Source organism: Dromiciops gliroides, chromosome 1 (assembly GCF_019393635.1).
Source record: "Dromiciops gliroides isolate mDroGli1 chromosome 1, mDroGli1.pri, whole genome shotgun sequence".
NCBI classification, from domain to species: Eukaryota; Metazoa; Chordata; class Mammalia; order Microbiotheria; family Microbiotheriidae; genus Dromiciops; species Dromiciops gliroides.
The window spans coordinates 248,299,779-248,324,472 of NC_057861.1; the positions used below are offsets into that span (position 1 = coordinate 248,299,779).

The 24,694-nt window shown below is 36.9% G+C and overlaps 1 protein-coding gene across 1 annotated transcript in view; it reads right to left on the bottom strand.

Moving 5' to 3' along the window:
- Nucleotides 1-18,466, bottom strand: part of LOC122734609 (desmocollin-2-like) — a 39,761-nt gene extending 21,295 nt beyond the window's left edge. Inside the window, 6 exon segments of the mRNA XM_043975557.1 lie at nt 3,336-3,480; nt 4,350-4,505; nt 7,246-7,365; nt 7,639-7,838; nt 12,244-12,328; nt 18,398-18,466. Coding sequence (XP_043831492.1) covers nt 3,336-3,480; nt 4,350-4,505; nt 7,246-7,365; nt 7,639-7,838; nt 12,244-12,328; nt 18,398-18,466 — 775 coding nt within the window.
- Nucleotides 18,467-24,694: the final 6,228 nt, after the last annotated feature.

Consider the following 24,694-nt stretch of genomic DNA (forward strand, 5'->3'; position numbering starts at 1 on the left):
AATGCTTAATGCCCAAAGACCGGTGCTAAAGCTTCTAATTTAAGGTGACCACACACTTAGATTTTAAACATCACACATTCACATTTGTCTCTTTTTGTATAATGAGTGCTTACCATAGTGCTTGACACACAGTAGGCACTAATAAATGTTTACTGATTGATTGATTCTGTATATACTTATACATGCACATACTGTCTCCCCTCAACAGAATGTAAATTCTTTGAGAGCAGGGACTATTTCATTCTTTGTTTTTATATCTGGAGCACCCAAAACAGTGCACCCAACATAATCAGGGTTTAATCAATGCTTGTGGATGGTTAGTACTTTGCTCCTTATATCCAGTCAACCACCAACTCTTGTTAAACCTTGCTTTACAGATTCATCCTCTCTTTAATAATCTCATTGCCAATTTTTACTCACAGCCCTGACAATTCTCATTCCTAAATTACTGAAATAGCTTTGTACCTGTTATCCTTTATTTCCTTCCTCTGCTCCTGGAATCATTAAAAATATAAAAACATTATCAGCTTAAGGGACATACAAAACAGCCATGGACCAAGGTTATATGCTGACCTCTGCTCTAATCCATAGGACGTAGATTACTGTCAGACAAAATTTCTTTAAACGGTATTTTCTTTATGTTATTTCTCTGCTCAAAAAACTTTGTCAGTCTAGCAACGTGACCCTGGGCAAGTCACTTAACCCTCATTGCCCCACAATAAACAAAGAAACGAATAAAGGAATGAACAAAAGCAAATGAATGAATGAATAAATGAATGAATGAATGAATGAATGAATGAATAAATGCTTTGTCAGGTAGGTAGAACAGTAGGTAGAGTTCTGGGCCTAGAGTCAGAATGACTTAAGTTCAAATCTGAGTTTAGTTGCTTACTAGCTGTGTGACTCTTAGCAAGTCACTTAACCTTTATTTGTCTTAAGGGATAATAACAACATCTACTTTACAGGGTCACCATGAGAATCAAATAATAATACTTGCAAAGCACTTAGCATAATGCCTGGCATATGATAAATGCTTCTCCTCTTCCCTCAAAAAACTTACAGTGGCTTCCTACTACTAGTTTCATTTCCCAAATCCTTCTTGTTGACTTTTTAAGGCCTCCTAAAACCTGGCTCTAACCTTCCAGTCCAACCTTATTTCCCAGGAAATCTTTCACTGTGAAATGAAAGTATTAAATTACAGTCATTTTTAATATAAATATTCTATATTTATTCATATCTCCATGATTTTGCTCGTGTTATTTCCCTTCACCTGGAATGCCTTTCCCCCAGGGAATTCCTTTCAAGATGTTACCAATTCTTCAAGGCCAAAGTCAAACTCTATCTCCTATTGTCTTCTTGGACCATTCTAGCTCACTAATAAGCTTTCTCCTTTCCCTGAACTCTTATTGTGCTTATATTCTATAATCACTATTTGCGATAACAAACAGAATATTATCTTGCACTATTTGTAAATTATTTCATGTTCATTAATAATAAGAACACTAGCAATCATCATTTACATTGAGATGCAGTACTTAGGGTTTACAGGGCACTTTTCTTGGTAAAGTTGTTCAAGCATGCTGTTTTCCTAATTAGGATGGAAACTACTGAGGGTAAGAACTATCACAATTTTGTATTTATATTTACAGAACTGAAGAGTGTTCAGCACATAGCACTTAATGCCTTTTCATTCATACAATGAATAAACACTTACAAGTTATCAAATTCTACTTCTGTATCCCTCAGAGAATCTAGCATTGTTATATAATCAAAGCCACATATAGTCATATTTTTTGAAATGCTCTAACTCACTATTGATTGGAGAGATTCAGGGCAAAACAATTCTGGGTACTATTTCATACCTATTGGATCGATAATAGGACAGCAGAGGAAAATAACAAATGTTGTAGGGGATATGGGGAAAATGAGACATTAATACACTTTTGGTAAAGTTGTAAACTGATTCAAACATTCTGTAGCGCAATTTGGAACTATGGCTAGAGGGCTATAGAACCATGCATACTCTTCAACCCACTAATACCACTATTAGGTTGATATCCGAAAGGAGATAATAAAAAGTTGAATTCTAAATTAGGAAGATGCCCATCAACTGAGGAATAGCTGGACAAATTGTGGGATGAGATTATGGTGGAACACTGTTGTGCTATAAGAAATGATGATCAGGATGCTATCAGAAAAACCTGGAAAGACATAGATGAGCTGATGCAAAGTGAAATGTACTGTATACAAAATAACAGAAGTATTGTAAGATGGTCTGCTATAAATGACTGTTGTTTTTAGCAATGCAATGATCCAAGACAACTCTGAAGGACATGAAAAATTCAATCTATCTACAGAGAAAGAACTGATGGTATCTGAATACAGATCAAAAATAATTTTTTTATTAGTTCCTTTTTCTAAAGTTATTTTTTTTTGTTTTCTTTTACAACCTGACTAATGAGGAAATATTTTACATGACTACACATGCATAACCTATATTGAATTGCTGGAATTCTTAAGGGGGGGATGGAGAGGGAGGGAGGAGGAGAATGTGGATCACAAAGTTTTAAAAATCAATGTTAAAATTTGTTTTTACATATAATTTGGGAAAATAAAATTCTAAATAAAAAAGGGAAAAAAAGAAGAATCTAGCCCTGTACTGAATGTAACATATTCAATACTAAATTGAGTTTAAGAAACCTATTATACTTTTAAACTAATGCTATTTTTTAGAGTTTTGATTTCTGTAAGTTTACTGATGTCAGGTAAAAAAAAAATCCTTCCTTTTTTTTTTTTCTCTAAGCACTTTCAAGCTTCAGGGGTTACCTCCTACTGCTATTTCAGTATTTGGTAAATATATGCATACTTAATAACATTATAATTTTGCTGATATCCCTGTCCTTCAGCATTTGTCTTTCCAAACCAAATAATGCTAGTTGGGGACAATATCACTCATAAGCATCTATTTCCCTTCATCAGTTTACTTGATGTTCTCTAGATAGTTCTAGTTCAATTACATCTTTATTAAGTAATAGTAACAAGAAAAGAACACAATTCCAGCTATAGACCAAAAGAAAATTTAAAGAAAAAAGTTAATGTCATGTCTGGTAAACTTCTGAAGTGCCCAATATTTGTTCACTGATCTTACTACAACTCATTAGGTAGACATTTTGATTAGTCAAAGAGCCCTTTCTTGAGTCTCAGACCACAGAATCACCACTGTACAAAATATGTATTTTCTCCTAAGTGTATTTCCTTATACTTAGAATAATACTTGTTATTGAAATACATTCCAACTTAATGTTAAACATTTCAATGTTAAAACATGCACTTACCAACCCCACAATTTTCAAAAACTTCAAATTGATAAGGGTTTTCAGTGAAAATTGGGTAGTTGTCATTTTCATCCTCAACTCTGATTTCAAGGGGTAGTGGAAGGTCTACAGAATAACCATCTGGAGTTGATGCATAGGCAATTAACTATTTTTAAAGAAAAAAGAGAAATAAACCATATCTTTAGTTCATTAATATAAAATATAACAAAACCTAATGATTCTAGTTTTAGAGATTATAGAAATCATAGTCAGAAAGAACTACACCATTAAAATGTATGAGTTTTTGTAATGGTAAAATATTTAGTGTTATATTCAACACACATTTACTTAGTATTTACAATGTATATGACATATAGAAATTATGAAACTATATCATTATGCATAAAAATGGTCAGAATCTATAAAATAGAGAAAACAAATTATATAGCATGCTTTGTTTTAGTTAAGAGAAAAAAGAGAGAAAAGAAATATATATTCAAGAAATTTGAATATAAAATAAGGGGCTCTTTTTCATTGAAAAGTCCATGAAAATGTGAGATAATACAAAAGTAAAAACAAATTAGAAATGTAATCAAAAGAAAAATAGTAGTTCTGGGAAACAATGAATAAATTAAAACTTGTTTGGGTATTTTAAAGTTATCTTCAAAATGGCTACAACAAAAACATAATCTTAAGTTAGCTTTGGATATCTCAGTTAAAAGAATTTAGATAAGCAGCTGGATTGTGGGTTGTTGTTGTTTTTTAATTCCGTCAAGTCAAAACTGCATTTTACATAGACTGAAAGAAGAGGAATAGAAAGCTGAAAGATGCCCCCAAAGTGGTTATCCAGTCTTTTTTTGAAGTCCTCCAATTAGGAAGGTCACACCACATCACAAGGTAGCCCATTCTACTTTTGGAGGGCTGTAAAGGTTGAAAAGTTTGTCTTTTCATCAAGCCAAAGGAAAAAAGAGATGGTCTACCCAGGAAAGTAGAAATACTATAATTAGACATAAAATTAACAATTTTAACATGTACCCCATAAGATGCACATTTCTCACGATCTACAGGGCGAGTAACAAAGAGGTTCCCAGTATCTCTCTCTATGTAAAACAAATTTAGAGGTTCTTGATCAACTCCAGGCCCTCTGATTGAATAATAGACTGTGTAATTCTGTGCTGAGTCAGACTGGACCTAAAAGAAAAGAATAAAAAAATTCAAGATAAAATGAGAAAGGACTAAGCATACTATCGATCAATATATTATCTTGTGAGTTATCACATTATATTTGATGAAAAAAGGATCTTGAAAAAATGCCATGTAATAATCTCTAAGGTATTAGAAATATAATAAAGTGATAACATAAAGGTAATACTGATGATTAACAAAATGATAATAGGTTTTAAAATGACAAAACTGAAAGATTAGCCAGTTACCAAATAAGAAAAATAAGAGTTGTACAGCAACACCTGTTTGTCCAGAATGTTTATACAATTAAGATTCCAGATACCTGTAGTTAAGCTCTAGTAAAATTTTTCACTTCAAACTTTTTAATAGATAATTTCTAAAATGCATTACATACTTTCCTTCCAATAATGGTTGTATGAAAACATGAAGTCAGGTGAAAGACTAGTACAGGGAGCCAGTTGTATCCACAAGAAAAATATTTTAAATAGGATGGCAGTGAAGTGATTTATGGATGAGTTAATGCCACAGCACTCAAGTATCAGTTTGTATCCTGCTTCACTGATGCCTTGGAAAATGACTTGAATGATATCACAACATATGTCTGTTACATCTTATCAGTCAGATTATAATTATCATATCATTGCAAAAGACCACTGGCTGCTAAATTATTAGAAAATCATCAATATCAGATATTGTACTATGTTGTAAACATAAACATTTGGCAATGTTTTTACTAAGTGACACAAGAAAATAATTCCAAAGAAATAATAATTTACCTAGAACATTAAGGTTGGTGGAACACTTTACATAAACTAACTGATTTGATCCTTACAACATAAAATGTAAACTCCTTGAAAGTAGAGACAGTTTCATTTTGTATTTCTATCTCTAACATCTAATATGGTACTCAGAACACAGTGGGCACAGGTAATATTAAAATTTGTATTGTTTAGATAAGAACAAGATGAAAAGTCTTTTGTGACATCAGCATGATGTCATCTCACAAAATCTCTTTTGTAACAATACTGCATATTCTTGATGTCATTTATCCAAAGATTTCAAACATAATATAATATTCTTATTTCAATAAGATACTTCAAATATTTCCAGAAATTGACTCTGATCACTGGAAGAGGGGTGAAAGAAGAGAATCCTACAACTATCTAACAATGAGTGCCTCTTCAGGTTACCGTATACTGTTGAGGTGATCCTTCAGTCACTGAAGATACATAAAATATTATGAAACAAATCAGAAAAAAAAAAAGGCAAACCTTTTCCTATTTAGGTAAGTGTGTAGTATCTTAGAAACCTCTAGGATGATTACATTTTCCCATCATTAAAGGTTATATTTTATGGGAACCCATACATAGCATTAAGACAGGTAATGGCAGTCAATCTGTCTTTAATCTTTTTAAACCCGGGGGCATTTTATTCACTGGAACCATCAAGGGTAAGTATCATCAAAATAGACTAGTTTCGGCAACACTATAAAATGTTTCTAAACATAGGGTATCCCTGAACAAAGTTCTATAAAAGAGCCACAAAACCTTTCTGCATATTTAGGTTCCCCAGACTATGTGGGATCATACTTTAAAACACTGGAACATCTATTTTCAAAATGCCTACTGGGTGCAAAGAACTATACTAGGTGCTGTGAAACAAAGACAAAAATGAGTCTCTCCCCTCAAGGAGTTTATATACTACTGCCTTCCAATACTATGTCTAACTTGGACATTCTATAATTACCTTTCAGAAAATACATATAATTCAAACCCAAATTCCTTTGTTTTTAAAAATCTTTTGCTTTTCCAACTGGCATTTATTCAAAGATAGCAACACTTTTTGATGAGAGAATTCCCATATTAAAATGGGACTTTCTAGTGATTTGTAGGCTACAGCCATACTAGGCTTGTGTACATGTACATATGTACATGTACATATATACATGCACAAACTATATTTGTGAATATGGTTATGCATGTGTACATAATACATATTATATATGTATCTATGTATGTGTACACACACTGTGATATCATGTCTTAGCTTGCCAGTATATATGCCCACAAAGGAACACATTATACCTTACCACATCACTACCTAAATGTCGTAATGGTTTCAAAGTTTATTAAACCAAGTAGGATTTTGCATAAGAGCTTTTGCTTAGCCTTTGCATAAATTTTTATACTTCTCTTAATACACATCTATGCTCCCTTCCTATTCACACTATTTCTCCATCTCATTCTCTTACACCAAGATCCCAAGTTACCCTCACCTAATTTCCACCCTTCTTTTGTTCTCTATTGTGTTCTCTCCTTTTGAAAAATTCTTTTCTGCTCTTCTGTTACAACACAGGATTTAACTTTTATATTCACTGCCAGTCAATAACAGCACTCCCTTTCTCTAATAAACAATCAAAATATATACAATTTAAATTTTGCATTTTATTATTCTTGACAGTGTCCATTCTCTGAGGCTTCTTGTTGATTTCAGGGAGTCACTGTCATACTATGAAGTTTCAGGTACCAGACAATCAAGCTTTTACTATGTTATGAAAGGTGGCAAAAAGCTTTGCCAAAAAGCAAATCCAAAAATATCTATGTCACGTGTGCATAAATACATGGGTCCATAAACACACACCACATATTATGAATAGGGCAGCTATGATATTTTTAAGTGATTGAAAAGTCAGTGTCCAAGTTGAAGGGATATGAAGAATTGTAGAATTAAGTAAAAATGTAATTACCTGTTGAAGAAGCATGGGGAAAGGACCTAAAGAGTTCTCTTGCAATGAACAAGGGATAGGAGCCCATCTTCTCTTAGCACGTTTAAGGACTGTTTCTTTCAAATGTCTTTTCTTCAGTACCTGGATTTAGAAAACAAAGAAAAGGCACATGTGAAATCAACAGCTATTTTCCCAAACATTAGACTCTCTTTAAGCAACTTGTTTCATAAGAACCAAGAATGAGATGCAAGACTGGTGAAACAGGAGAAATGAAAAGATGGAAACTGGAAAAATCTGGCCAAAAGTCAACAACATTCACAGGTAGACAACAGGTATAATTCACCAATAAAGAGACAACAATCATAAAAAAGAAAATAATACATATTAAGAAAATATTGATACATTTGTTTATACCTTCTTTTGGTATTCTAGTTGGACAACTATATGCTTCTCTTCTCTTTTCTGTGTGTTGGAAAGTAGAATAGTAAAAATTCTCTTCTCTGGAGACAACACAACAGCATTGGTTGTATACACTGAACCATCTTTGAAAATTCTGAAGTGAGGATCACTTGAATGTATTTTGTTTGCAGATGGAAGGCACTCATGTAGATTAACTGCAGGAGAGACAAATGGCAATAATTTGTAAAAAGCAAACAAAAGCAAAATACATTTTTATAAGAAATCATGTGGCTTTTATCGCATAATGAGTTATTTGAAGAACATTCTCCTTCATAGAAAAGATGGAAGCTAAGCTCAAGTTGTATAGTTCTTTCTCTCTGTTAACAAGGCAACTAAGGAATGAATATATCTGTCCCTTATTGTTCTTTCTGTTCCTGATATACCTTATGGTGACTTTGGCACTTTTTGCAAGCTTAAGCAAATTTTGCACTTTCCCCCTATTGATATTATTCTTATAGTTCCATAATATTTCTTATATTCATCCTTCGTTTCATGATCCTTTTGCCATCTTTTTTCTTCTTAACTACATCTAATGACTGAATCTACAATATCTTTATTACAAGGGACTCAGCTAAGGAAACTCTTTCAGCCTTTGCAGGTTGGCATCCTCTTTAGAGTTCTAGTCTTAGAGTGCGGCTCAGAGCACTGGGAGGGTATGTAAATGGCTCAGGTTCACACAACCAGTTAGTGACAGAGGTTGCCATTGAACCCAGGTTGATAGAACAAAGGCACAAAATACTTTTCGGAGACTCTTCCCAAAATTCCATCAGGTGGTAACAAAGGCATGAGAAAAAAGAAAGGAGAACACTAATGTGCAAGAGGGCTTCATAGCTAGAATCAATAAAACTTTGCATCTGAACAGATGGAGAAGAAGAGTCAAAGTTAATGTTGAGGACTCTGGTGCCATACATGCAGATGTGGCAAAATGCAGGCAGAATGGTGTAGTAGGAAAAGCACAGAGCTGTAAGGTAGAATCAAAGGGACAAAGGTGAAAACATATAAGAATATGCTACAGTAACTGTGAAGAGCTACAATAATGTAAGCTAGCATAACATCTGCTCCTAATGCTTCCAAGAAGTTTTTTGGAAAAAAATAGATCAGTGGGGCAATGGGAAAAGTAAGAAACATATGCAAGTATACATTTTCCTGTATCCCCAAAGTTTTTTTTTTTCCTTCTTGGCCTTGAGGAGAAACTTTTGGAGAACATTAGGATCACCTATCATATTATTTTTGCAGTTGGTGTTATTGTCAAAAGATATTAATTACTAATCAATATTAAGAAAATGATGACTATGATAATGGTGATGAGAGTACCACTTTCCCCAAGGTTTCCTTTATTAAACTGCCAACAACAAAAAAAAGTCTTTTTTTTTCCTGTCTGGTCAGAAGTCAGCCTAGGCTATCCATTGGAAAGCAAGTTTCAGGGTAGCAATTTATCAGATGTTCTGCTATTAGTGGAATGAGACCTCTGATCTCAATGTAGAATTAAAATACTCCACCAATGCTTCAAAGGATCCTTGATCCCAATGCTGTGGGTATGCCTTCAATTGTTACTAGTAAAAAAAAAAAAACCACTAACATTTTTCCCATATTTCTATAAATTCTTCATAGAGGAAAAATTCAAAGCAATATTCAAATTCTTTTAAAACCCCAAGTGCGAAGTCTCTTCTGGGAAGCCCCACAGCTCCCTGGAGCTTGGATCTTGTTAACCCTTCCTCTCACTACATTCTTGATTTACCTCCAACATAGATTTCACAGTCCTGCTCAGTGCCCTGACTTCACAATAAAATCATGTACATAAATGCAAGTTTTGACATAGTGGAGGGTAATGTCAAATTCTTCATAGAAACTACCTTTCTCTCCATTATTTTCAGTAGATGTTGGTCTTTAAGTTATAATTATCTTCATGGTGGTCTGCTTACTTATGAGTAGCCTGAAGTAAGATGACCAAATGTCACATAAAATGATTCTTTTTGTTGCCTGTTAGCAACTTTTGACTAAATCTATTTACTTCCCACATTGTGTCTATCCATAGAAGTCCCATTTACTTCTTTCTGATTTTATTTATACTGGCATATTTTTTCATATATTTATTTATGGGACAAGTTGTTATTCAGTTCTGCTGGTAGAATGTCAACTCGCCGGTCACAGAACAAATATCCTATGCTTAGAGTACCACAACAGTTAACAATGTCAGTAGCTACTCTAATAACAATGATTCTTGGTACTCTCTACTCCATAATCTATCACTGTGACACTTTAACTGCAAACATAGAAGATGAGATTTAGGGCTAATTTGTATTTTTGTTACTTTCAATGGTTATTATTGACAAAAAGTTCATCTTCTTTTTAAAAATTTTTTTTTTAGTGAGGCAATTGGGGTTAAGTGACTTGCCCAGGGTCACACAGCTAGTAAGTGTTAAGTGTCTGAGGCCAGATTTGAACTCAGGTACTCCTGACTCCAGGGCCAGTGCTCTATCCACTGCACCACCTAGCTGCCCCTCTGGTTCCTACTCTTAATTCCAAAGATTAGTCATATCGAATAGGTTAAGGCCTATTTTCAGCCTTGCAAAGGTCTCCTGATGCAATGACAGTAAAGAAAGAAGGAAAAAGGGAAAATCAAACTTCTCTGCTCAGAGGACAAGTCTGGTTCCAACAGAGTATACCCAATGGGGAGAAGAGACCTGGGTTCACTAAAAGTTAACCCTCACCATTAGGAGAGAAGCTTATCTGCTTTGTCTTGACTCTTACGTAAAAACACAGCCCTACTCCAAAGGGCTAGAGGTAGAAGGGAAAGGATATAGTTTTGACTTTTCTATATGAGCAGCCCCTCTGTTCTAGCTAGACCCATGTGTGCAGGCTGAGTTCAGTGTTTTTTTTGTTTGTTTTTAGTTCAGTTCTGAGGAATCCCCCGAATTCCTATAATACATAGTTAACTCTACCTGCATTTGGGGGGGAGGGGGAGGGAGGGAGGGAATTGCCAAAGGGTCTGTGAAACACATAAACAAAATCTCCTCAGGAACCCTGCAGCATATAGATCAATCTAAATATCTAAACTCATCTCATTAAGACAAGCAGGTTAGCTTAAAGGAAAAAAACAAACCTTCAAAAAGATCCAAAATGTTGTGGGGGCTCCCCAGAAGAGACTTAGCACTTCGGGTTATTCACTGGGGATTTCTAATATAGCAGGGAAACAATAGCCTAAGGCCTTGAAGCCCATAAGGATCTTAAAAAAAAAAAAACTGTCCTCATGTCTAGCTTTTCTATTTATATACCCAGTGATAACAGTACTTTGTATATAGAAAACACTTCACAAATTTTTTATTCATTTGTGTCAATAATGCCAAAAAAAAGAAATGTAGATGAACTCTTATAGTATAGTCTAGGTGAAGTATTAAGCACCAAGTGTTCTTTGGAATAGAAAAAAATAATGAAGTAATACTTAATAGCCTTTTAGTGAAGTGAATTTTTTTCCTAGGACAACATATTTAAACTCAAATTTTTCTTACAATGCCATAAAACCATATCTACAACAAAAAAAATGTCAAATAAATAAATAAATAGCCCGGGTGCATGTAGTGCTGGCCTCTAAGACCAGACAACCAGGATGCAAGACTCAGTTATGACTTAAACCAGCCCTGTGACCCTCCAGATGAGTCCTTAACTTCTTGCTGTCCCAGACAACTAAAAATGTGTTAGAGAACAGTTGCTTATCTATATTTAGTAAAGGGAGTTTCCAAATTGAGAGTTCCCTGTACTGATAAAAATCACAGGTCAGAATTAAATCCTATCTTCCTTCTCAAAAAAACAAAAACAAACAAACAAAAAACCACAAGGAACAAAAACCCCTCACATTGCACTGCCCTTGAATTATAAAACACTCCTTGGCAAGGCAGTATGTACAAATAATATGATCATACATTTTACAGATGAGAAAATTGAGGTTTTAAAATTTTAAGTGACTTGTCCAAAGTCACATAGCTAATAAAAACCTGAGCCAGGACTCAAATTCAGGTCTTCTGACCCCTAAATCCAGTGAAGTCTTACAGTAAATCATCTAATGTGTTACATAAAGTGTAATTTGAGTTTGTGGTTACTGACCTAAACTAAATGTGTTCCCCCATGCCAATCAAAAGTTTTAAAAAGTAATGTTTTTCATTTTTAAAATGAAAATTTTGAAAGGTAGTCATTTTTCCATATCTCATTTATAAAATTTACTAAATTTCTATTTTATTACAAATTCCAAATCATGCCTTCCCCTCCAAAAAAAAACCCCGAGTACCTTGAAACTTGTACTTCATTTAAAATTGTTAAGGGGTGGTGGTAAAGAAGCTAAACCTAGGAGATCTAAAATTTCTAAAAGAGTACTCACCACCCCCAAAATTAATCCTTAAACTATGAAGCACAAATATTTTATGAAAATTATACTCATTTAAATCTGTTTCTGTTTCCCATCTTAACTCCAAAGACCTATCACATTACAGTTTTCCTGCCTTCAAACATCATAAAGAAAATATACCAAATTATGGTTCAGGAAAAATTTCTCCTTCATTTTCTTACCTCTGCCAACAAAAGTATCAGCTTCTAGTTTAGAAGGAACAGTAAGTGTCACTCTTTTGCAGGCTTCACAGGAAAAACTCAAGGCCTAAAAAGAAAATCAAAATTAACTGTTATCTGCATCTATCCAAGGAAAGGTCTTTCGTTATTGTTCAGTTGTGTCTGATTATTTGTGACCCCCATTTGGGTTTTCTTGGCAGACATATTGGAGTGGTTTACCATTTCCTTTGCCAGGTCATTTTATAGATAATGAACTAAAACAAATAGGGTTAAGTGACCTGACCAAGGTCACACACCTAGTTAAGTGTTTAAGGCCAGATTTGAACTCAGGAAGATGAGTCTTCCTGACTTCAGGCCCAGAACTCTATCCACTTCACTACCTAGCTGCCCAATTCAATCACTTGAAGAAACTAAAATGGGAGGACAGTTTTTGGGAGGGACATACCTGGAAAAGTATATGGCAGGAAGGAAAAGGAAGACCTAAATTCTGGTCTCCTCCTCTTAATAGCAATTTGACCTCTAGCTGATCACAGCCTCTCAATATTCTCATTTGTAAAGCAGAGGTGTTTACCCTGCATACCTCAGAATGTTATAGTGAGAATCATGAAAACATGTCCAAAAACATAAAGTGTTATACAAATAAATGTACAGTAGAATGTGGTAAATGTTTAAAAACTGGATGAATGTGGAAGAACAAAAATCTGTACAACAGTTCTTTATTTATAATTGGGATCCTTCCATGGTTAACTTAAAAAAAAAATTTTACTAAATACGACCCCAAAGGAAATAATGTGCCAAAGATGGTGGCCAACACTACTGTGGTTTAGCAGCTGCTTAGTGACAGATACAGGCAGTTCGGTGGTACAGTAGACAGAGCAGTGGCCCTGAAATTAGGAGGACCCAAGTTCAAATTTGTTCTCAGATACTTGTACTAGTTGTCTGACTCTAGGCAAGTCACTTAACCCTAACTGCCATCTCCAGTCATCCTGATATGTATCTTGCCTCCAAATGGCTCTGGAGGAGAAAGTGAAGTTGGTGACCTTGAAGAGCTCTCCATCACTTAAATCCAGTTCATTGCATATCGTGGTCCTCTTCCAGAATAAAGGACAAACAGCCAGATACAGACATGCAATGTCACTTTCAATCTCTCAATTTGTATGAGCTGCCTCGCAAAATCAGAACTAATGTTATATTGGATATAGACATGGGGAGATGTCTCAAATACTTTGGAAGCTGAAAGTATACTCAGGGGGCAGCTAGGTGGCACAGCAGATAAAGCACTGGCCCTGCAGTCAAGAGGACCTAAGTTCAAATCCGGCCTCAGACACTTGACACTTACTGGCTGTGTGACCCTGGTCAAGTCATTTAACCCCTCATTGCCCCACCAAAAAAAAAGTATACTTGGAAATTTACTGAATTTTGTCCTGTCTAAAAATTTACAGCCCTTTCTGACAAACATTTTTTTTTTTACTTTTTCTTTGTTTTGAAAGTTTTGTGACAGCAACAAGCTCAAGGACTGCTTGCCACCTTGTCTTTGCAACCCCAACTCCTAGCATAGTACCTTGCCCCCAGAAGACATTCAATAAATCCTTGGATTGGATTAGATCTGATCACACAAGCAGTGTGGTGAAGTGGAACAGGAGTCTTCTTGACTTCAAGTCCAGTACTCTATCCAGTTCACCACCTATGGTTCCTTTTTCCCCCTCATCTTTAGCCTCCTTTAGGTATAGGCCTAGCAATGAGATCTCTGAGTATCATCATTGATGTTAAGAATAGAAATAAGGGACAATTTTCTATATAAAATTCCCTATATAAAAGCTCAGCAAAGTGCAGTTCTATGGATTTTTTAAAAGTGCCATCTCATAGTCCTAACACTACCATAATTTAGCCATTTATCAATTTAAATTATGTGAAGCATCTCTATCTCTCGGTACAAACGACAACATTAACACAAGAAAACAAAATATGGCAATAGTTTGAGAATCATTCATTATCCATAGAATAGGTACTACTTCTTAGAAGTCCTATAACCTAGTAGAAAGTGTTGTTGTTGTTTGTCCTTCATCCTCAAAGAGGACTATGACAGATGTCATGACTTGTACTGAATTTGATTTAAGTGAGGAAGGACTGTGCAGCTTCACTCTCTCTTCCGGAGCCATCTGGATCCAGTGGCAAGATATATATCAGGATGACTGGAGATGGCCCCAGATGTTTACAACAATAGGGTTAAATGATTTGTCCAGGGTCACATGGCTAGTAAGTATCTAGTGTCTGAGGTCATATTTGAACTCATGTCCTTCTGACTCCAGGGTCAGTACTCTATCCACTATGGCACCCAGCTGCCCCTGTAGAAAGTATTAGGTTCAAAGTTAAGATGACCTGGGTTAAAATCTCCATTTTGATATTTAAATAACTTAGTGATCCTAAATCAGTTAGTTAACATCTCATGGCCTCAGGCAACTCTTTAGTACTTATAACTCATCTATGATAGAGTTTACTATCCAATATGTAACTGCATCAGTGTATACTATATTATTCAGGGCTATGCATGCATGCATCTTCTTTGAAGGACACAAATATTTTAGAAAAAGTAGAATAATCTCTCACATTTATATAAGTTTAGTTACACTTAATAGCCATGTGACCCTGGACAAGTCATTTAACTTCTATTTGTCTTACTCCACTGGAAAAGTAAATGGCAAACCATTTCAGTATTTTTGCAAACAAAAACAACAAACCAAACTGGAGAGTATAGTCTCAGGGGTCAGGAAGAATGAGACATAACTTAATGACTGAACAACAATTACACATTGAATGGCTGAGAATCAAAAACTCAGGGGATCTCTTTTGGGCACACTTTTTAAAGAAACTTGCACATAATCTTTGGTACTACTAATACTTAGTTTCCTCAGCCATAAAAAGGAATAAGTTATTATAATAATAGTCTCTTAGTTTAAAGGTATATTTTGAAAAGTAACTGTTCCTGAAGCAGTTTGAACTCCTTGGGAAAGGTACCATATAATTAGCAATTAATTTTATTTTATAAAATTAAGAATTGAGCTCTTTTCAGAGCCAACCTGGGAATAAAGGAAGGAGCATTTGATTTGGACTCAGGAGAACAGCACCTAGGAACAGCTCAAGCACCTAGCTGTGTGACCTAAGGCATCATTACGTCTCTGGGCCTCAGTTTTCTCCTCTATAAAATACAGGAGTTGGACTACATGATCTCCAAGATTCTTTCTAGCTCTAAAATGTTACGATTCTAATCATCTCCATTGTGGATAGATATTGTAACTTGGTAAAAAAAAAATACATATTTAAGTTGAACAACAATTAACATAACTTTAGGAGGGTTGTTTGTTTGGTGCTTTTTGGTTTTGCTTTTGTGGGTTTTTGCTTATAAGATCCCTAGCCTTTTGTCAGGAGTCACTTTACATTTTGCCTTGAGATTCTGGAGTGGTTTACACTTTGACAGAAATCATGAGTAAAGTAAGGGACACTACTTTCCCATTAGAGAACACCACCAAACTTAGGTGGAGAACGGGGTGTGGTCATTCCTTTGCTATTCATATTACTCTTCCAATAACAAAACCTGTCATAACTCAACTCATCCTAGTCAAAGCCACAAAACCTCAAAGATGAGAAGGGGAGGAAGGTATGTGGGAAGAATTCAGGGGTAGAAGAGAAGAGATCAGTCTAAGCTATTCAAATAATTCACACTTGGGGGCGGCTAGGTGGCGCAGTGGATAAAGCACCGGCCCTGGATTCAGGAGTACCTGAGTTCAAATCCGGCCTGAGACACTTGACACTTAACTAGCTGTGTGACCCTGGGCAAGTCACTTAACCCCCATTGCCCTGCAAAAAACAAACAAAAAACAAAAACAAAAACAAATAATTCACACTTGGCCCATGGCCAGGTTTTGAATGTTCAACAAGTGATTGAGTCTTCGATTATATGTATGCTTTAGGAATCCAGGGTTCAGACTAGAAGCCACCAAAAGGATTCTCCTGAGCTTTCTCTAGGAAGAAGTTAACAAGACACTAGGGAAAAAAAAGAAAGAAAAAGAAAAAAAAAGGAAAAAAAAAGACACTGGGCTTTGCTCACAGTGAACTTAAAATCTAATTTCATATAAATTCCTCTATATATCTGGAGTTTTCATTCTCTCTCCCCCTTCCTTATATTCTTATTTACATCCTTGTATCCATCCAGTAGAAGATAAAATCCTTTTGAATCATAGAGATTTTTTTTCATTGTATCACTGTTGCCTTGCACAGTGCTTACTGTATAGAGGACAAAATGCATATTTGTTGAATTGAGATTGAATTGAACCCAAAGTTTAGGTAATATTTATTTGAATTCTTATGGATGAGTGAAAATCCCCAATGTTCACATATAATTGAACTACTTTCCATTTGCCAAGTATAATAAACATAATATAATATAATGCTAAATACACTACCTTTAACCATGGATAATGCTTCTAAATTACATAATGTAGAGAAGACATGGAGAGTAAGATAATAGTATGACAAATATTGCATGTCGCCAATAAGTGTAACATTTTTCTGAACATATTAAAAACGTTGAGATCTGACATTGCTGTACACATAATAACCCCTCGAAGGTGTACAAATTGAGAGTTAATACAAACTTTACTGCAAAGATGAAATATATATCCATACAAGTGGTTACATGTAGAAAAAAATTATTTAGGTAATTTTTCCTAACCATTCTAGAGCTACTAACAAGCTCTAACAGGTCACACAAATATTCTCGTTTCAAGATTCAAAAACTGGTAAAGTTATAAGTAGACCATATCTACTTGTATAAAAAAACTTAGAGAAGTAGCTGAGTAATTCAGCTGTTGAAGGGCTACTCCCACGCCTATTCCTCACATGGTTCTCTCAATAATTGGCTCTTTTCCAAAATTATAAACACAGCTCTTCAGGTGGTCTAAATTCATTTCTTAATCAGTCCTTCGCTCCTTTTTTTCAGCATGTCCAAAACCCATTGGCAAATCCCTGATCCTGAATTCTGTTCTCCAGATAAAATCACACAGGTCAGTTACCTGTGAATGCTCCTGGATTCACTCTCCTTTCAGGAAGACATTAGCCTGAAAACCTGAAGCTCCACCAGAAAAAGTATTTCCTGCGACTAAATCTAGGACGCTGCCAAACTCTATACCTTTCCGCTGAGCTTTTCTCTTCTCGTTTGTCCGCCAATCCCCATTAATTCTACCAGCCTGTCTCTTTCCTCTCCCCGCAGGCTCTACAAGTCACCTTTTATATCAGCTCACTCCAGCATATCTAGCAGTCCCTTTCCAAAACCGCACGAGAGAAGAATCACTAGTGGAAGTTGAGGGGATGAGATGTGTGGTAACCTCACTTCCGAGAGTAAAATCAAAATCCCCACAGCTACTTCCCCCGAACCCCAAACATACACAGTTTTGTTTTTGTTTTTGTTTTTTTACCTGTGACTCAGAGGGAGCAGCTCGCAGGACCACTACCACACTCTCGGGAAGAGGCACAACAACAGCAAATGCTGTGATTCCAGTCAAAAGCCGCAAGCAGCAGCCCCGACACTCCACCCCTGCCCCCAACTCAAGGGCCGGTTTAGTACCAAAGCAGTAGAGAAAGGAAGTCAAACAATAAAGGGCAGTGAATCAGAACTCTCCAGAATTAGAGTTCCTGGGTTCAATCTTTGACTCTTGACAAGTACTACTTGGATGACCTTAGGCAAGTCATTTCACCTCTCTGGCTCTCAGTTTCCCCATTTGTATAAAGACACTGCAACAAATGGCTTCCAAGGTCCCTAGCAGCATCTAGACACTGACACGCGCTCATCCACACCCTATACCTAGAGGCCACAATTTGGGATGCAGTCTGATGCTTTTATCTCCAGCCACTTAAACTGATTAAAATCTAAGGAAGACACCCGTTTGTCTTCAGATCCAGAATCCCGGTTCTAATTCCTCTTTTTATCCTGGCTCACCTCTCTTCCCGTATTCTCTAAGTCTCAGTTTCCCTCCTCCCCAGTTCCCTCGCGGGTCCCCGACCCCAGTCCTGCACGTCTATCCCCTGGTAGGGTTCCCCAGGAGCTTGCTGGGAACGGTGTTTGCACCCTCCCATGAACGCGGTGATCCGCAGCCAAACTCACCAAGAGGGTCAGCAGGAGCAGATGGCAGCCGGCGGTAACCCGGGAGTGCCCCGGTACGTCTGCTGTCATCGTGGGCAGGATCCAAGGGTAAAGAGGACTCTGAGGCGGAGGGGACAGGCTTGAAAGGGCAGGCAGGTGGGAAAAATTAGGGTCGGGCGGTGGCAGCCAGACAGCAGCGGGTGGGAGCCTGGGCTGGATCAGGTGTAGCTGCTGCTGCTGCCCCAGCTGCTGCCCAGGTGAGAGTGAGCAGTGAGGAGGAAGAAGTGGCAGTTGCAGCTGGAGGAGGAGCACCGGGGGTGTAACTTTTCTTCCTAGTTTCTCTTAAGCTTCCTAGCCTCTCCGGCCTTTCTGCCCAAGGGGGTTTTCTCTTCGACCCAGGGGTGGGGCCTCCAAGCTTCCGAAAGACAATGAGTGGCCCCTCCTTTGCATTTTCTCAACTCTTCCTGTCACCCAGAAAGCCACAGGTGGGAACTTGGGAACTCCCTTTGGCTGTCACTTACCTATCAAGAAAAAGGTCTTTTTTTTCCCCCTCAGAAGAGGAGGCTCCACCTACTTTCCCCACCTTACACACACACACACACACACACACACACACACACACACACACACACACACACACACACACACACACACACACACACACACACACACACACACACACACACACTCTAGTTCCCCCTATTATTAAGGCGCCCAGCCCCTAGCACAGGTATCTACAGATAGAAAAGACTATCGTTAGGTGGTAAACGAGTGGAGGTGGGGCGGTCACTAAGGCTGGCTACCTGGCTCACCACCTTCCGGTGCTCCACCCTTTTCTTTGCCTCCCCTTCCCCCTTCCTCTTTCCAATGTTTAACTCCCTATCCTTTAAGTTCGCCCAGGTGTGCCTTAGTTCAGAAGCTTTCTATGGTAAAAGGACTTTCTGTCCTAGCAGCGGGCTGTGGACCACTTGATTCTGGTATTGGCTGCTAGGAACCTGTCTTCACCTTGTGCTTCCGGGTGCAGTTCATGCTTTTGGAACTTGAAGACTAAAAAAAAGACACCAGAGATTTCTGTAGTTCATAAATAAATGTTTAAAATCGAGGATAGTGGAGAATCGAGTTCAACCAACCCTTTCATTTTACAAATGGGAAAAATGAGGCAAAGAATGAAGAAATAGCTTGCCCAAAGTGTCACAGTTCATAGTAGAGCCAGTATTAGAGCTGTTCTCCTGACTTCCTTGATCTTTTTGTTTTGTTTTGTTTTTTTGTTTTTAGTAGAAAGTTAATTTGTGTAGGTCTGTATGTCAATAAACAAGTGTTTGGTATACAAAGAAAGTTTTAAAAAAATGCTGCTCTCTAGGAGCTCTTAGAGGACTGTGGCTGTTTATTTTGTCATTGTATTTCCAGTGTTTTGTATCTAGTAGTGTTTTGCAAATAGCATCAAAGGGTCATAGATTTAAATCTTAGAGGCATCTAATTCAGCCTCTCCATTTTAGAGGCCAAGTGGTTTTGATTGTTAACAATAACAGGTAGTGATGGGGGAGGGAGGAGCATTTGAATTTAGGGCTCTCTGCATCCAAAGCCAGGGCTCTTTCCACTTAATCAGATTTAATTAGATTAATCAAATTAATTTTTTTAAAGCTTCATCAGGATCCAAAACAACCCTCATTTTGCAGCTGTGGAAACTAGAACCTAGGGAAATGGAACAACTTCTTTAATTTAGTTGCATTAACACAGAACCCAGCATAATATTCTTATGTTAAACATCTTACTATGTGATATTATTTCCTTGGAAATCAAGTGTACCATGTTAGAGTTATGATCAGTTATGGTCCATGGAAAGAGACATCAGAGTGTATCTATATTAGATTCCTGAGAACGGAATTGTTTTCATGGTGGAGAGTTTCCTTTCTCTCTTCCTACCAAATCCAGTGATTAAAGGAAGAGAACACAGCAGCACCAAATTGATTGTCATTTGAAACTGAAAAAAGGAAGAAGCAGTGGGGTTTACGTCAAGGCTGGCTCTGAGACAGGGTGGGAAGATGGGGGGGGGGGCGGAGGGGAGAGGAGAAGAGTCAAATTTTCAAGTCCTGAAATGTACTGGCCAGTCTACTTCTCTTCTGAAACTGTAAACAGTGGCCTAAGTCATACTACTAAGGCAGAGACTTGCTATTCCATTTTTTTGGTTTGACTCTAACTTAAGGGTAGAGGAAGAAACCTATTTGGGTAAAAAAAAATACAATTGTAAGTCTGGAATGGTGGCCAGCATTGGTAAACATTTCATTTCAACAGAAATTGACATATTCTTAACCAATATCTGTTAGCAATGTTTGTTATTGTTGTTGAGTCTGGCTGATTCTTCTTGACCCCACATGGGGTTTTCTTGGCAAAGATATTGAAGTAAATTGCTATTTCCTTCTCCAATTCATTTTTATAGATGAGGAACTGAGGAAAATAGGGTTAAGTGACTTGCCCAGGGTCACATAGTTAGTGTCAGAGGCTGGATTTGAACTCAGGAAGATGAGTCTTCCTGACTCCAAGCCTGGCACTCTATCCATTGCCCCACCTAGCTTCGCTGTTAGCAATGAGTATGTTAAATTTTGAAATTAAAATAATCTACTACTGGATACGTTATTCATTTCATGTTACAGTCCCATACTCTGCTTTCTTGGCACATTTCATAAACTAGAATCAATATTTTACTTGTAAATAATTATGGCATTGGGCCATTAGTATAAGGCATGGTTTGATATCTTTCTGCTGTGTCTTTTTTCCTTTTGTGCTTTTTTTTTTAATGACCGTGAAGCTAAAGTCTTGCTCTCATGGGCACACCCCAAGTAGTTAACAATGACATCATTACCTTGAGTGACTGTTCAACAGAAGCACAGAGCAACTTTGCAAATACCAGATTTTAGAAACCGATTCAGACTGTTGTCATACCTCTGACAATAGATTGATTGCAAACTCTTGCTAGCTCTCCATAGCCTCAAAGATGTATCATGATTTTTTTCTTCTTATTCCAGGAAAGGGTGGAGAGTAATTTCCAAAGAATTTGTATTTGGGTATATATTTACACTTTTCAGCCTGAGTTAATTCAGACCTTTTGTTGCTATTATTGTTGTGTCCCCTCCTCAATTCCCTGAAATCAAGTAGATTTTTTTAAAAGAAGATATGAAACAGATTCACTTAATCTACTATAGTGGTTTATATGTGTTATACACTAAAAATAGGTGGCCATATGAAAATGTGTTGAATCAATGATAATCGTAGACATAGTTGTTTTTAATTTGCGAAGCAAACTTACTTTAAGTTTGTAAAACACTTTTCATGCAATCATCTTACTGCCTCCACTTTCATCCATCTATCAAAGTGATTTTCTTAAAGGGAAGGTCTGAACACATCATTTTCCTTCTTTTTTTTTTAAAGTAATAAACAGTTTTATTTATACTTTTGGGTTCCAATTTTTGTCCCTCCTTAGCCCATATCTTATTGCTTGCCACCTCAGGGTTATACATGTATGATTATGTAAAACATTACCATATTAATCATTTTGTACAATAAAACTTGAATAAAAGAAAAAAATGAAAGAAAGAAAATAGCATGCTTCAGTCTGTTCCATCAATATCAGTTCTTTCTTTGGAGGTGGATAGTATGTTTCAATAGTCCTTTGGGATTGTGCTTGGATAAATTGTATTGTTGAGAATAGTCAAGTCATTCACAGTTTTTCATCAAACAATATTGCTGTTTCTGTGCACAATATTCTCTTGATTCTGCTCACTTCACTATACATCAGTTCATACATGTCTTTCCAGGCCTTTCTGAAATCATCCTGCTTATCATTTCTTATAGCATAATAGTATTCCATCACCATCATATACCACAGTTTGTTTAGCCATTTTCCAATTGACAGGCATTCCTTAGATTTCCACAAAAAGAGCTGCTATAAATATTTTTGTACATATAGGTCTTTTTCTCTTTTGGGGGATGTCTTGGGGATATAAACCTAGCAGTGATATTGCTGGATCAAACAACACCTCACTATTGCCTCTTGGTTAAACTATAAACTCCACTATTTGACATTTAAAACCCTTCATACTTGTCCTTGAACCTACCTTTCTACCCTTGTTGCAAATATTTCCCCTTCTTCATTCAGCAGCCCAGCCCAACTGTTCTCCTCATTGTTCCTCATACAAGACATCCCATCTCCCATTTCTGTGCCTTCACCCAGCTTGGCCCCCATGTCTAAAATATGCTCCCTCCTCATCTCTACATCTTAGAATCTCTAGACTGCATTAATACTCTGCTCAAGTGGGACCTTCTTCATGAAATATTTCCTGATTGCTACAGTTCCTAATGCCTTCCTCATCAAAATTATCTAGTATTTATTTTACACGTACTCTACTAAGCAATTTATTCTAGATGTCCTCTCCTCTCTGAGTATTCATGGCACTGTCCTATATTGATGACTCTACCTATCTGACTAATCCTTTTCAGTCTCTTTAACTGTTTCTTCATCTTCATCAAGCCTCTGTGCCTTTTCCCCAAGGCTTTGACCTGGGTCATCTATTCTTTGTCTACACTCTCTCACTTGGTGATATCATTAGCTTCATGAATTTAATCATCATCAATGCAGATGGCTCCCAAATCTATATAACTACCCCTTTCTCAACCTGCAGCCCACATTTCCAACTCCCTATTAGATTCTTGATATTGAATGGCACATGGGCATCTCAAAGTCATCATATCCCAAATTGAACTCATTATCTTTGCCCCAGAACCTGTTCCTCTTCTGAAGGCACAACAAAGCTTCCAGATTCCCAATTGTGCAAGTGCTTCTTACAGGACTATAGATTTAGACCTGGAAAGAATATGGAAAGCCACCCAGTCCAATTCTCTCATTCAAAAGATGAGGAAACTGAGGTACAAAAATTTTATGTGACTAGCACAGACACACACTGTTTGATAGAGAGTTTGAATTAAGGTTTTGACTCCAGATACAGCACTGTACCCACTCCATAACATAATTGCCTCTTTATCCTTGACTCATCATTCTCCCTCACCTCACATATCCAATCAATTACCAAAACTTGTTTCTACCTCCACAACATCCCTGCCATCCAATACCTTCTCCCTACTCACACTACAATCACCTGGCCCTCATCATCTCTCACTTGTATGATTGCAGTGGAATCGTAATTGGTCTCCCTGTCCTAAACCCATTCCCCTCAATAATTCCTCTTAGATGCAACTGCCAGTGATTTTTCCCCTTATTTTATATTATACTTCTTCCTACACTCAATAATCCTACCAAACTGAACTTCTGAATACCCCCTATGCATAACATCCCCTATCTACTATCTCCCGTCTTTGTATTTGTCCTTTATATCTAGAATGAATCAATAAATTAGGTGCCTACTATAGTCCAGGCACTGTTCTAAGTGCTGAAGATACAAAAAGAGAAAAAAGACAGTCCCTGCCCTCAAGGAGCTCATGATATAATTAGGTAGACCTCAAACAAATATGTGTGTGTATACACACACATATATGTATATTTATATGTGTGTATGTATGTGTGTGTATATGTGTGTGTGTGTGTGTGTGTGTGTGTACACACACACACACAAGCTATATACAGGATAAATAGGAAATGATTAACAGAGAGAAGGCAGAAGAGCTAAGAGGATTTGGGAAATGCTTCCAATAAAAGACAGGATTTTATTTGGGACTTTTAAAGTAAGTCAGTAAATGAAAGCCAGTAGGCAGAGATGTAGAGGAAAAACATCTCAGGGTTTGGGGACAGCCTTAGAAAATGCCTGGAATCAAGAAATGGAGTGAAATAGCAAAGAGGCCAATGTCATTGTATCAAAGAGTACATTCTCAGGAGTAACGTCTAAGAAAATAGGAAAGGTAGGAGAGGAATAGTTTATGAAGGGCTTTGAATGCTAAACATAGGAGTTTGTATTTGATCTTGGAGGTAATAGGGAAGCTTTGGAGTTATTGCTTTGGGGCAGATAAAAGATACCTGGCCCCTTGCTACCTTCCCTCAGGGAACACACTGTGATCAGCAAGAGACAGATAGATGTACAAGGCTCAGTCTGAGGACAGTTTGGCTCCTCTTCTCACCTGAGGAAGCTGGTATATCTTAAAATTCTGTTTCCTTCAAAAATATGCTCAAAGGTCTATATACCAAAGAAATCATAAAATAGAGAAAAGAGCCCACATATACAAAATATTTATAGCTGCTCTTTTTGTGGTGGCAAAGAATTGGAAATTGAGGGGATCTCCATCAATTGGGGAATGGCTAAACAAGTTGTGGCA